This window comes from Phodopus roborovskii, unplaced genomic scaffold, assembly GCF_943737965.1.
Source record: "Phodopus roborovskii unplaced genomic scaffold, PHOROB, whole genome shotgun sequence".
Classification (NCBI taxonomy): Eukaryota; Metazoa; Chordata; class Mammalia; order Rodentia; family Cricetidae; genus Phodopus; species Phodopus roborovskii.
The window spans coordinates 24,854,799-24,869,781 of NW_026125397.1; the positions used below are offsets into that span (position 1 = coordinate 24,854,799).

At 44.1% G+C, this 14,983-nt stretch overlaps 1 protein-coding gene across 1 annotated transcript in view; it reads right to left on the reverse strand.

Annotated features, from left to right (window-relative positions):
* Afg1l (AFG1 like ATPase) overlaps positions 1-14,983 on the reverse strand; it is a 121,481-nt gene that overhangs the window by 65,659 nt on the left and 40,839 nt on the right. The window contains exons 6-7 of the mRNA XM_051175577.1: positions 11,668-11,767; positions 681-739 (exon numbers count right to left, since the gene is read on the reverse strand). Of these exons, the coding sequence (XP_051031534.1) occupies positions 681-739; positions 11,668-11,767 (159 nt within the window). The remainder of the gene's footprint in view (positions 1-680; positions 740-11,667; positions 11,768-14,983) is intronic.

The window sequence follows — 14,983 nt, forward strand, 5'->3', positions numbered from 1 at the left end:
TTTCATAATTCTATTACTAACTCTGACTGGTGTGGCATTTTGCACACAGTAGGTTTTCAAGAAATATGGATATGATATAGAATTAGTGAATAATCATGTAGGAATTACTTAAAATTAACAGTAAAAAAGGAGGCTATTTTATTCTTAATGATATTGTAATGAAGACTATTTTAAACTCTATGCAGCAATGATACACACAAATATTTAAACTATTTATGTGCCTCAACTTGACATAATTTCATGATAACTTGATGGCAATCACATTTAAATATATTAGAATATTTTTGTAATAATGGTGTTCTAGAATAGCAACTTTAATAGCTACGAAAACATGTTAATAATGGCCATTAGCCTGAAGGAAACAAAGAACACCAAACATTTTTTTTTCAGAAATAAATGTATAAGTTTAAACATTCTGCTATAATATTTATGAGCAAACCTTAAATTAAGATTTATAAAATGTAAACTACCAAATGTTTCAGCTAGGAAATAATTTGGGCTATATTTATAATTTTCCCCATGTACACATGGGGGAATATTGTTTTTTAAATATATATTTCTGGTCTTGTCTCAATATGAAAATGAATTCTGCTTGATGCAAGACCAAGATGTTCCTACAGAATCACTCAGAGATCCCTTGCATATCTCAGTCAATGGATAAGCAAATGATTTCTCCTTACCTTCAGGACAGCTATAAATGGTACAAAGTTAGCCCTCTGGAGTCCATTTTTATAGAGATCTGAAACAAACAAATGCATGAGCTTTTTACTTAGCTTCAATCACAATGATACTTTATCTTTTAGTTTGACAAATGAGGCTTTCTACTGACTAAGGAAGCACAAGAAAAAAATGTCCAAAATGATTTCTATTCAGACAGTACTAAGACTCACTCCATTTTTAATGGAAGAAAAATCAGCAATCACAGAGAGGAAATCTGAAGCATCCCAGCTAATGGCTTTAAGTGGGGGGAAGGGGCAGTGAGGACCATAAAGACATGCCTTCCAGAGCCCTCGGTCATCATCCAGTACAAGAAGATGATACAGAGCTGGGCATGGTACTGCACGCCTTTAATCCCAGCACACAGGAGTGTGCAGAGGCAGGCAGATCTCTCTGAGTTCAAGGCCAGCCTGGTCTACAGACACAGTTCCAGCATAGCCAATGCTACACAGAGAAACCCTGTCTTGAAAAACAAAAAAAGAGAAGGAAGAGAAGGCAGAGGAGGAGGAGGGGACACACCTAAAAGTATTTAGCTCTTGAATACAGTGGGTTGAATCAGGAAAGGATCATCTTTTCTTGTCCTGTAAATTCTCAGTAATTCATTAAAAGTCATGTAAAATTAACCCTTTTAGAAAACACATTAATTGACAAAACTGCTCCTGAATTTGTACAAATGCCATATATCTGATTAAAAGGAAGACTTTTGCCAAACAGAGCGGTGCACATATGTAACCACAGTACTCAGGAGGCACACATATGTAACCACAGTACTCAGGAGACACACATATGTAACCATAGTACTCAGGAGGCACACATATGTAACCACAGTACTCAGGAGACACACATATGTAACCACAGTACTCAGGAGGCACACATATGTAACCACAGTACTCAGGAGGCACACATATGTAACCATAGTACTCAGGAGGCACACATATGTAATGCAGTACTCAGGAGGCACACATATGTAATGCAGTACTCAGGAGGCACACATATGTAACCACAGTACTCAGGAGGCACACATATGTAACCATAGTACTCAGGAGGCACACATATGTAATGCAGTACTCAGGAGGCACACATATGTAATGCAGTACTCAGGAGGCACACATATGTAACCACAGTACTCAGGAGGCACACATATGTAACCACAGTACTCAGAAGGCACACATATGTAACCACAGTACTCAGGAGGCACACATATGTAACCATAGTACTCAGAAGGCACACATATGTAACCACAGTACTCAGGTTGAGGACACACATTAACTGCAACACTCAGGATGACACACATATACATACTCAGGAGACACACTTATGTGGCAGTCAAGGAGAGGCTTCAGTTCACGCACATCTCAATTTTAATACAGGGACACCACAAAAGGTAAAATAATGCTGGTGAGGCTCTGACCCAAAACAATATACACTAGGTAGTGCCCTTGATGTAAAACTAGAGAAAAGACAAAAAGACAAGCCCATCCATAGCAGCAAAAGCAAGTGGTTCCTTGAGGAACGAAGGCGGGGCCCACGGTGAGTGATGCCGGGAGAAGGCGGGGCCCACGGTGAGTGATGCCGGGAGAAGGCGGGGCCCACGGTGAGTGATGCCGGGAGAAGGCGGGGCCCACGGTGAGTGATGCCAGGAGAAGGCGGGGCCCACGGTGAGTGATGACGAAGGGACACAGGAAAGTTTGGGAAGAAGCATAAGTATTTGATACATGGCTGTGCTGATGGTTTAAACAATGAATTTAATTTTTTAATTTCTAATGTGTGAGTATTATATTTACATAACCCCCACGTATTGACAGTTTTTAAGATGTGTCATTTCTATTATGTACTGCAAATCTTTTTATAAAAATATATCAAAAGTAGTGAGTATGTATGAACATCAACAGTCTGGAACAAAGCTAAGGAGTTGTTTTAAGGTTTTTTTTTTTTTTTTTTCTTTCTTTCTTTCTTTGTTGTTGTTTGAGACAGGGTCTAGCTCTGCAGCCCTGGATGGCTGTTGTGGAAGGAACTCACCATACAGACCCACTCAGCCTCGAGCAGATCTGCCCACCTCTGCTAGAGCAGGGATTAAAGGTGTCTTGTCTTTTTTTAAGGCTGACTGAGAAGCATGCACCTTTGACATGCTGAGGCCCAGGAAAGCAGCGAAGGCTCACTTGCTGTTAGTGGAAGATTTCCACTGTCAGCAAAGCTAAAGGAGAATGGCAGTAGGTAAGCCTGGCAGAGTTAACGTTTCAAAGGGTTACATTTTTAAAACTCAGCCTTTGCAAAGACATGAGATTCAAACGTTACGCTCTGAGGGGCATTTTCTAAGCAGAATCCTAAGCAGAAATACGTTCGCTTGAAAATCTTTAGGCTTTCATGGAACGTGTGATGGAAAGGGGCTATAGTCATTAAACTGAAGTTTCTCCGCAATCCAAATATTATGCTAATTGCTACACAATAGATCTGTCTCCGGAAGTGTTATTAAGCTACAAAGCCTTTCACGCTTGGTTTTAACTTTCTTAGATGCAAAGATTTCATATTATACTTATATCAACAGTTGCTAGTATTTACTAAATACCAGTTAAAAATTCACCAGTTCTTGCCTGTGATTTTTTTTTTAAATCATTTCTGAGCAGAGTTAAATGAACACTTGGTTGTGTAAGGTTGTGTAAGACAAAGGACCGGGCCTGCGGGATACTCACTTTGTAGAGAATGGCATGAGGACTCTAAACTCTGCAGAGTAAAGAACTGCAATAATACTTAAAGACAAAATGCATGCAAAGAGTGTTTTTAAGTAATGACAAAGCACATCGATGCTGCGGAGATGCATTTGGAGAAAAGATCTCTCCCTTAAAATTCAAGTTTCAAAACCAAGAGTGCGAACAATGCCTATTTACACATGTGCAAACTGGGTTAGAGTAAGAAAGGAATGTAAGAAAGGTAATTCAATAGAATTTTCCTATAAGACAAGAAAATATGCCCTGACATAAAATATTTATGTGGCTCTCTGGAGTCAATATGATTTATCCTTCTAAGATATTATTATTTTATCATAGTTTTCTTTAAATGGCGCTTCTAGACCATTTAAGCAGCAACAGCGATTTTGCTTTTCTCTTTCGTTATTTAGAAAATGTTTTATTAGTTCCTGTAATGAACCCAGATAGGTAAGGCCTTACATGGTTAATATACTACATTTCATCTGCACAAGTGAGAAAAATTAACATTTCCAGACCAATCAATATGGCTGTAAATTTCTGCACAATGTCGGGTCAATACAGTAAACTGGAATGCTTCTACCCACCACCCACAGCACAGTATTTGGTTTCCTTCAATAATAAGACTAAAGTCCTGTAGCATGATTAATAAGAGACCCAGAGACAGATAGTGGCGTTCAAACTTCAGGTGGAAGATCAGAATAGCAAAGCAGCCGGTCACCTCAGCTCAGACCAAAGGGGCGATCCTCAGACTGCTCCCGATGTCACTGCTCCTCAGATTCACTCAGACTGCTAGGCTCTCCTCAGCGAGGCTAGAGACTCACTCTCACATGAACAATTTTATCCTCCTTTTATGCCTCTCAAACCCTGGGATGCCAGATGCTGAGGTCACCTTCGTGTGAGCTGTTTGTTCTCTTTTAGGCGGGATCAATTTTGTATAGCTCAGTGTGGCCTTGAACTAACAGAAATCCGTCTGATTGTCTCTTGAGTCCCGGGATTAAAGGTGTGTGCCACCACTGACTGGCTCATTGGTTAAGAGCACTTCGAGGGGACCTGGGTTCAATTCCCAGCACCCACATGACAGCTCACAAACTGTCTGTAACAGGGGATCTGACACCCTCACACAGACAGACATACATGTGGGCAACCACTAATACACATAAAATAAAAATAATTAAAAAAAGAGAGAGAGAAGGGATGGAGAGATGGCTCAGCTGTTAAAGGCTAGGCTCACAACCAAAAGAGAGAGAGAGAAACAGAGAGAGAGAGAGAGAGAGAGAGAGAGAGAGAGAGAGAAACATTTTAAAAACCACAGCCCATCATGGCCAGAGGAATGGCACCCAAACTCCAAGCTTGTGCCATATTTCACGTCAGCTGGGCCCCAAAAGCTTTGGGTTTTCCCCCTTCGTTAATTGTGCCTGGAAATACCTTCACAGACAAACTCAGAGATGTGCTATGCTAATCTGTAGGTGATTCTAGTCCAACCTACTTAAGGACAGAGATGAGACATCTTGCTGCCGCGTGGGTTTGGAAGTCCAGGGTTCAAGTAGGGTTCGTACACAGAACGTGAAGCTATCCCAGTCTAGTTCTCCCGAGGAGCAGAGCTCCGCACCTCAGTCTTTAGTCTGATTGTTCAGGCCATAAAATCTGTGGGTTTGCAAACAGAGCCCAAGACGCCAATGCGGCAATCGCGTTACGGGGCCCCCTCTAAGTTCTCTTCCTCGGGAATCTGTCTGCTTTTTTCATTCTCCACAGCCATCAGATAATTGTGCTGACTCTACTGTCATCTGGAAGAAGGTCATTTAGCTAGGAGCCGGCTTAGCCCAAGAGGGGGGTTAGAGGAGAAACGCCGCCCACTGGGACTTACCGCCACTGGGCGGTCAGCCTCGGTCCACAGTTTTTACTCACACATTTTGGGTGTTTTACAGATTTTGCTCTGAGAAGCCTCCTTTATCTTTTTCTTTTCTAGGAATTTAGAGAGTAAAAGGCATATTTTAAATCCTAAAGGAAGGCTGTTCAGAGTGTCTCATATCTGTAATTCTAGCATCTGGAAGGCTGAGACAGGAAGAGCCCAAGTTTGAAACTATCCTGGGCCACACAAAATGATGACTTCATCACTGAGCGTCTACAACTCCCCTCAGCAGGGGTCAGAGTTACTGTCCCAGGTGACTTTCCTCCTTCCTACAGTCACACGCCCATCACACTTTAGCTCTCCCGGGGACTGACCTCCACTCTTTTCTTCTCGTCGTCGTCTGGTCCTATCTACTCTGCCAAACTTGTAACATCTTCCAAACATCACTCATTTTGCTTCCCATAGTTTCATTTCCACACTTTGGTGCCTCGAAGACTTCATCAGCTTTATTTCAGTAAATGAGCTTTCGATTCAATTTGTTGCCTTTTTTTAATCTTAAATCTTTTTTCTTCGTGCGGTCTATGTTTTCCTGATTTTCTTTCCCCTGAGACAGAACCTTGCTATGTATGTAACCCATTGTGGCCTCAAATTTAGCATCATCCTGACTCGTCCTCCCTGGTGCTGGGATTACAGGCATGGACCACCATGCCCAGCTTCTGACTTGCAAAGAAAATAAAGCTGCAGCTTACTGAAACTTACCTCTCTTTGTTCTGTTCACTCATCTATTTTAAAAAGGGGTTGCTCTTTTGCCTTCAGTCATCATATTTAGCGTTTCCTGTTTGTGTAAGCGCAGTGCACCTCTGCGGTTCGGATCATGTTTCCAAGTAGTTCCGGAATTCAGATAAGATATGTGGTTGCTCTCAGTGCAGGCAGAGAAAGGGTACCGGGCCATCCTCAGGTGCAGTAAGATGCCTGTGGCATAGACCACGCCCATTGTGGGTGGGGACAGGGCCGGACCTGACCTGGGGGAACTAAGGCCCAGGAGAGGGCTCGGAGAACTCACTTGCTTGCAGCAGCAAGGGGACAGGAGCACATCTGGAGGCATCCTTGGGACCAGGAACCTGCTGGTGTTCATCTGTCTATGCTGTGAGTTGTTTCTCCCTGAATAAACATCTATTCGGCCTAATTGTTTCTCCTGATCCTTATTAAACATCAATACTCAGCCACGATTAGGATCCGTAGCCCATCTCCTCCCCAAAACTAAGGGGCTGCCTCAGAAAAGGGAGTGGGAAGATTGTAAGAGCCAGAGCTCAGGGGAGATGAGAACAAAACTGTGTCTTCTGGACCTGGCAGGGCAGCTGCACTCATGAACTCACCGCAGCTGTGGGCGTCTGCACAAGATCTGTGTGAGAGCACGGAGTCCTAGGGGTTCACAAGCCGCTGGCTGCTCCTTCCCTGTGAGCTATGGGCAAGCGATGGCCTCTAAGGATGAGAGAATCCGTTTTCCTTCCAATGGAAGGTCCCACACCCAGAAATATGTTATGGGCAGCACAAACTAGAGTCAGTGAACTATTTAAAGAGAGAACACAAAGGAGGTCCCACAGCCGCTTCACGCCAAATAAACACACAAGGACTTAGGCTGATTTATATACGTACTGGCTTCATACTGGCTACTTCTCTCTTAATTATTAGCCCGTAACCATTAATCTGTGTATTTTCACATGGTCTTGGCTTACTGGAGAATGACTGGACCTGGGGTGAATAAGTTCAAAATAAACTGCATTAAATTATCAAAGAATTCCTTTTTAAATATGAAAAATGTTATAGGCAGTCCGCAGGAACATTTCGGCATGCACTTGAGGGCACATGCATGCGTATTCAGACACTCACATAAGATTTTTAATTTTTTTAATATTATAAAAAGGTTGGGTGGGGGAGGCTGGAAAGGTAGCTCAGCGGTTAAGAGCGCTGGCTGTTTGTTCACTGGCTGTTCTCGCAGGGGACCTGAGCTCTGTTCCCAACACCCACACAGGGGCTCACAACTACCTGTAACTCCAGTTTCAGAGAATGCACTGGCCTCCAATGGCACCAAACATGCCAGTGGTACACAGGCACACAAGCATGCAAACCGCCCACACACATAAACTAACAGTGATAATGTTTGTGAGCTTTTAAAGTCACAAACAGAAGCCCTAACCTCCTGTGTGCCACTCCAGGCTCGGGCTCCGTAGGGCTGCTTTCTTTTCAGTACCCACATCATAGCAACAACGTGGGCAGCCATTGGGCTTACCGGCTGCTTCCTTTCAAACCGGCTTCCTATGTTTTGAACAGAGTTCTCAAGATTAATCATTAAGTTAATTTTGAATTTTTAACTAATTTGATCTACTGAACCGTTAACTTGTTGGGTCACCATCCAATTAATTCTTATTACTTTTTTTTTATTTTTCTTTTTTCCCCTTACTGGAAAAAAAATCACAAAACTAGAAAAACTTGGAATGTTATGAAAACAGAAAAACTTCACTTTAGAACATAAAATATGAGAGTTGTGCACCTGAAGTTTTAAATGGTGGGTTTATTTTCTCCTTGTTCTCTACAAACCCACTACGGTCACGCCACGGCAGGTTTCTGAGTCTGCGTTCTCCTGATATGTCTGTCCGTGTGGTTCTTGCATGGAGAATAGCTCCGCACTGACAATGTCTGTCTGTCCGTGTGGTTCTTGCGTGGAGACTAGCTCCGCACTGACAATGTCTGTCCGTGTGGTTCTTGCGTGGAGAATAGCCCCGCACTGACAATGTCTCTGGCAGTAGTCCCAGCCTCAGAACTGCGCCTGCCAAGGCGCCCTCTTGGGTAGAACAGTCAGACATTTGGAAATCTCCTCCCAGCCACACAGTCCCCACTGGAGAACCATTGTCTGGCACCAAGACAGTCGCTTCCCAACGGGTCTACCCAGAAACCCCTTCTTCAAATTATAACCAAAGCGACCTTTCCAACTGGGACCCTGCCCGTCCTGCTTGAGGTGAGCTTCAGGCAGGCTCACGTTATTTCTTACAGTGAAATTCAAACCCTTACTGTTGCCTTAGAAAAGTCTAGCTTGTACCTCTGGCTCCATCCTGCACCCCGACTTTCTAGTCCCTTCTGCCTTCCAAGCCCCTCCAATACACTGCTCTTTCTAGCCACTTATCATTGCCCAAATATCTGCCAAGAGCTTGCTTTCCCCAGCTGGCAAGGTCATCTGAGGACCTGCCGTCCATGGGGGTGAAGAGGAAAAGGTCTCACTTTGTCACCCTGGCTGGCCTGGAACTCATTACGGAGGAGGGTTAGCCTCAGACCCACGCTCAACCCCGTTCTCCCCCACCTCAGTGCTGGGTTACAGGCACATGCTGCTCTACCCAATGGCTACGCCTATCTTCTCAATGTCAACACTACCTGGGGGCCCTGGACCAAAGCTATAACCTACAGAAAAGCTGCTTGTATTCTCGTGGCTGGAAAAGAAAGCAACCTTTAACGGGGCAGTTAGACCTTGATCATTCACAGCCATCAAGGAGAAACAAGCCAATGCAGATTTTCTTAATTTACATGTGATAAAAATGAACTGTTCTAGAGTATAGTTTTGTGAGTTTTAACAGCTATAACCACCACTACGGTCAAGATACAGAACACTTCTAAAACGCCAAGAAATATTTTCCTGTTGCCCCTTTGCCGTCAGTCTCTCTCCCCAGCCCGCGAGCCACAGCTCTGCCCCGCATCCCATCGTTTTGTCTCTTCCTAATATCATTATTCTGTCTCTTTCCTTACCAATAAAGCTATGCACGCACACAAGTGAGCTCACACATGTGAGTAAGCATGTCCACATTCATTTAGGTGCCATATTCTTTGCATTAAGTGTTTTAATTTGGGGTTGGGGGGGGCGCTTTGTTGTTTTGTTGAGATAGTGTCTCCCTTATAAACCAGGCTAACCTACAGCCCAGGCTGGCCTCTAACTTGCACACAGTGTCCTGGGTCGTGGAATTATAAGTGCACACCACCATGTCTTTACATTAAATTATTAAACTGTTTGATCCCAGCACTCAGGAAGCAGAGGACGGAAGACCACAGGTTAAAAGCCAGCCTGGAGCCAGGTGTGATGGCGCACGCCTTCAATCCCAACACTTAGGAGGCAGAGGCAGGCAGATACCTGAATTCGAGACCAGACTGGTCTACAGGGTGAGTTCCGGGACAGCCAGGACTACAGATAGAAGCCTGTCTTTTAAAAAAGCAAAATTAAAAAACATTTTTAAAAATCAGCACGTGGAGATGATTTCTGTCCTCCTGCCAACAGGAGATCTAGCGCTTGAGGAAGAGGCTGTCAGCTGACCGGTGTCCAACTGCTGCCATTCTGCATCCTGAACTTTGGGTCTTCTCCAGCTCAGTTTCTTCGCGCTATCTGACAGCCCGGGGACCTTGTTCATGCCTACAGCATCTGTGCTCCAAAGTGTCCCTCCACCTCTCCTGTGACTGTCTGCCTTGCCTTACCACACGAAAACTGCTGCACCGCCAAGCACTACTCTTCCTCAACAGTCTTTGCTACAGAACCTCCAGGATGATTCTAGCCCTTCTCTACTTACGACCATAGCTTCGTCAGTGTGGAAAGTCAACCCTAATCACATTGTCAGATCAGCTACGGTAGAGGCAATCATCAGCTTCTCGTAGTTGACCCAGTATCATATGTGTTTAACGTTATCTGCACATGTGTGGGGGGGGTGGAGGGGGTGAATGTGCACCAAGGCACACATATATCTGGAAGCCATAGGTCCACATCACGTGTCTCCCTCCGATACTCTTGTCCTAACTAGTGCTCTATTGCTGTGAGGAGACACCATGACCAAGGCAACTCTTTTAAAGGAAAACATTTCATTGACGGTTTGATTACAGTTTCAGAGATTTCGTCCATTATCATCGCGGCAGGAAGTGTGGCGGCAGGCAGGCAGTCATGGTGCTGGAGAAGTAGATGAGAGTTTTACATCCTGATCCACAGGCAGAGAGAGACTGTGGGTCGGCTGTGGGCTTTTGAAATCTCAAAGCCCACCCCCAGAGACACACCTCCTCCAGCAAGACCACACCTCCTGATCCTTCCCAACGGTCTACCAACCGAGAACTAAACGTGTGCGTGCCCACACGCTTGCGTGTGTGCGTGCGTGCGTGCGTGTGTGTGTGTGTGTGTGTGTGTGTGTGTGTGTGTGTGTGCATGTGTGTGTCTATGGATGCCATTCTCATTAAAACCACAACTCTCAACACCTCCCAATTTTTTTTGTTGTTGTTTTGGTTTTGGTTTTGGTCTCACTAGGCTGGCCTTGAACTTTTAGAGATCCACCTGCCTCTGCCTCGTAAGTGCTGGCATGCCCACCCAGTAATTTCACTTTAAAAAGCTCTTGAAGGATGGGGAGATATAGCCCGGTGGTAGACTGCCTGCTCTGTCGGTGTTTTTCCGCCCAGAAGCACCGTTGACTCTGCCTGTGATGGAGACAGCATCTGACCACCACTTCCCACCACTGGCCCTCCCCTCCCAACCCTGCTGGGCCTCAAAAACTCATCCGCGGTCTGTTCTCCACACAGCCAGAGATCCCTGCAGAAATACATGCTCCACAGTCACGCCCAGGCCGAGAGCACATTCATCCACACACCGAGATGAAAGACATCCGTACCCTCCCTGGCGAAACGGAGCCCAGACAATGAACCAAACGCACGATAAAGAAGTCAAATATGGAGGGGCATCCGTGCCTGCCTGCTGTGTGAGAAAATAGAGAGAAAGGTAAAAGGGAGGGCTGGGTTGTACAACCAGCAAGGTAAGTCCAGGCCCCTCCCTCAGAGCAAGGCCTTGGCAGGTCCCAGGAAAACATTATTTTGGATTCCTCACCTTTAAGTGACCACATGATGAGCTCAAAAAAAAAAAAAAAAAAAAAAAAAAGTTTTTTACATGTTACTTTTGTCTAACTACGACTTGTTTTTTTAATGTTTAAATACTTTCCTAATAAGCCGAAAGTACCCTAGAAATGCTAAATTAAGTGAAGTAGTTTAAAAAAAAAAAAAAAAACTACCCATGAAAGTGGGTAAGAATTTTTCATTTGATGGAGCTTTCTTTCATGGCATAAGTGAGCTAGGAACACCAGCGTTTTTTTTACAGGCACCTACCACGTGTCTAGTGTTGGGGGACATACAACATGGGGAGCTACTGGACTTGCTAAAAATAGAAATTGTTTAAAGCTACAAATTCAGACTGAATTTTCAGATTAAGCCAGTTATAAAACCAAGGGTAGGTGAAGTCATCAGACTGACAAACACAAGAAAATTCCTCCAGAAATGTGGGCCTTTGAAAGCTTCTTATCTAATTGGATGTGGAAGACACATTGTTTGTTTTACCTTCCGGTGGTCTGTTGGATGTTGCCACAACGACGACCCCGTTTTTGAACAGATTTTCAAAAAGCTGTTTCAGAATCATGGCGTCGGCAATGTCAGTGACCTGTGGGCAACAACACATTTGTTTTATTTTAATTTCACTTCTGCTCTAACACATTTGCTAATGGCTCTTTTTTATTTTTTTATTTTATTTATTTTTTTTTTTTAGATGGAAGCGAATTCCAGGAGAAAAATTCTAATTACCACCATGAAGAAAAGAGTAGATAATTAAAAGCAGGAAAGGCCATCGAACAGTCTCTTAGGCTCACGCCTCCTTTCTGCAAATCAGTCATGTCTACCAAATCATCAAATGGTTCTGTGGTGACTTCTTTATCAACTCCATGTGGAAAGCACAGAAAACCGTCCTGAACACTTAGGAAATCCAATTAATTAGAACACGACCAACTCTGGCATTATACTGCCACCCTCTACACACCCCCAACACACACGCGGGGGGGGGGGGGGCGGGAGGAGAAAGAGCAACCATGTTAACATATACAGGCTATTTGCAGTTTCTAATACCTTTCTGACAAAGGTCCCCCGAGAGGCGACTTTTAATGGCCATGGGACTTTAGAAATAAGGACAAGTAGCCAGTGAGACATAATCAGCTGCTGTTGAAAATAGAATGATATGACATAGATACTATTGTGCAATTGTTGCACAAAACAATTCAACAGATGGCCCATCACAGAAATAAGCAATTTCATTGTTCTTTTTAAGTGCCTTCTATTACTGTCCATGAATAATCCAAAGACGATGCAGTCACTTCCAGCACGCCAGCCTCTGCTAACCCTGCAAACACAAATATTCCTGCTAAAAAAATTAAAATAAAAATAAACCTGTCCCTCCCAAGTGGTGCCTTAAAACGATGACCTCCGGCGAAACTAGAAATGCACCCTGCAGGCAGCTAAACAAGACGCAGTGCAGGCAAAACCACGCTAGGCAACCGAGAAAGAACACAGCCATTCATCTCTTCTGAAATTATTTCGTGTTCGAATTCATCAAAAGACCACTTAATGGCAACTCTTTTTCTTTAAGAGGCTTTTACAGCTCACAGCGAAATCAGCAATCGAGAGAGGGAAACTTCACATGCAACCTAAGCGCTGGCTGAAGACACCCTGCCCACAGACAGGGTTCATGAATGTCCCGGCATAGGAGTGCGTCGACCTTCTCTACCCACGCATTTCAAAGACCCTCAGTAAAGTTTGCCTTACCCATTCGTATTTTCCCACTGATAGAGGATACAGGAACTCCTGGAAATCTTCCTATCTGATCAAGAAACTCCAACTTACCATGGGTCTAAATTGCATCCCTCCTTATGGCCAGGATCTTATGAGACAGCGAAGGGCTTCCTCCCCACCTCAACAAAACAAAGCCAGGAGGGGCAGGGGAAGGGTCTTTCTGTCTCAAGCACTGCCCTGAAAACAGTGGCTAGGAGAACCTACTGAGAAAGCTTTCTACTAAGAAGGCTTCAGGAACCTCAAGCGTTCACGAGAAGAGAAGCAGTTGCTGGTGGTGTTCAGACACGGAGTTCGGGACCATGGATGAACTTTGCTTCCACAGAAACATTCATAGGGAAGGTCCTTTCACAAGCTTAAACACCAGTGGCATTGCTGATGAGGGGACAGAACAAGCTTGCAAAATTCAGTGGCAACCGCATTTTTAAATTAGATTTTAAAGCCAGTCCTAGCCTCTCCATACACTTCCTTTAAAAAAAAAAAAAAAAAAAAACAACGAAATGTTACCTGATATCAGAAAATGAGGGTAGTTCTTTGACTATTCCCGTAACAGGTTTTGGAATGAAAACTGAAAACTAGCTTTCATACCCTGAGGTTCAGAGAGGAATATTCAGCTGATACGCTGCAAAAGCTTAACCCAGAAAAGGATGGGAACAAACAGTCAAGGCTTGTGGTCCAGTTCCACTTGGCTGTTTTTACACTGTGCGAGCTGAGAAAGTTAACTTGGAGAAGCTATGACTAATTAATAAAGCAGGAGTCATCGGTGCAGCTGGATGCCAATGTGTACTCTTTGATCTTGGCCCCGCACTTGTCCGGGTTTGCTGGGGAACAGTAATTTTACAGTATAAGCAAACAGAAGACAATTGGCTCCGCATTCTTGGAGAGCTGGGGTGTTCGGCACCCAGCATTTCATTACCACCGGGAACAAAAGACAAGGCTGCAGATTACCAATAAGGGTACTCTGTGAGCAGAGAGTAGAGACGTTCCATTAGCATTAAAGAGAAGAGATCTTTATGACCTAGAGTTGCCTTCCATCCTGACTCACTTAAATAAGAGAACAAGAAGAAAAGTAATTCATTTACATGTGTAAATGCTTGAGGCTCAGTCACCCACTGATTGGTGCAGTGCCATGGAGTGAGTGACAAACATAGGCATGCATTATCAGTAATTAGGATTAGCACAAAAACAAGCACCTACTTTTTATTAGCAGTTTTTAATAGCGCTCCTGCTTTATAAAAACGGCTAACAGTATCTGCTGAGTGAGTGATACAGATGGCTTATAGAGGAGAATTTTACACAGCATGCTGCTTATCGGCATGCTTTTTAAATACCTTGTTAGTAAGACACGTCTTCCTTTGGAATTCTGTTTTCAGAATCACAAATGGCTTAGCAGGTACAATAAAAACTGGAAAGAAAACGTCAAGAATGAGGTATTCTTTCATTTCGGCCACTAAAACGCACTTAAGAAGAGACTCACATCAAAGAAGTGTATCTGAGATGTGAGGTGTCATGCTTGGGGAAGAGGACGAAGAAAGAATGTGCCCTGCAAAATGTGAGCTAAATGCTTCCAAGGTAGGGCCTTAAAACTCCTTCAACTCAAGAACCGGAAAGAAAGTGCATGTCCTTGCTTGTAAGCAGCAGGAATCCCCATTGTCTCCCTACAAAAAGGCATTACACTCATAAGCATCACCCTAGAGGCAATAATAAAGCGCAAGAACAGCAGGACTGGTACCATGCTCCAGTTTTAAACGTGACCCGGTGCTTACAGACATGTCATCACTAAGAATGAAGCACCTACGTGAGCCCATTCCCTATGGAGGGACACCTTGCTCAGCCTGGACGAAGGAGGCAGCGGGGGTCCTGCCTCAATTGAGTATGCCAGACTTTGCTGACTTCCCAAGGAAGGCCATACCCCCTCTGAGTGGATAGGGGATAGGAGGGGAGGGGAGGGCGGGGTTGGTGTGTAAAATGAAAAATAATTTTATTTAAGGAAAAAAAAGAATGAAGCAGCTAAATACTCTTCTACTCCATCCAGCGAGTG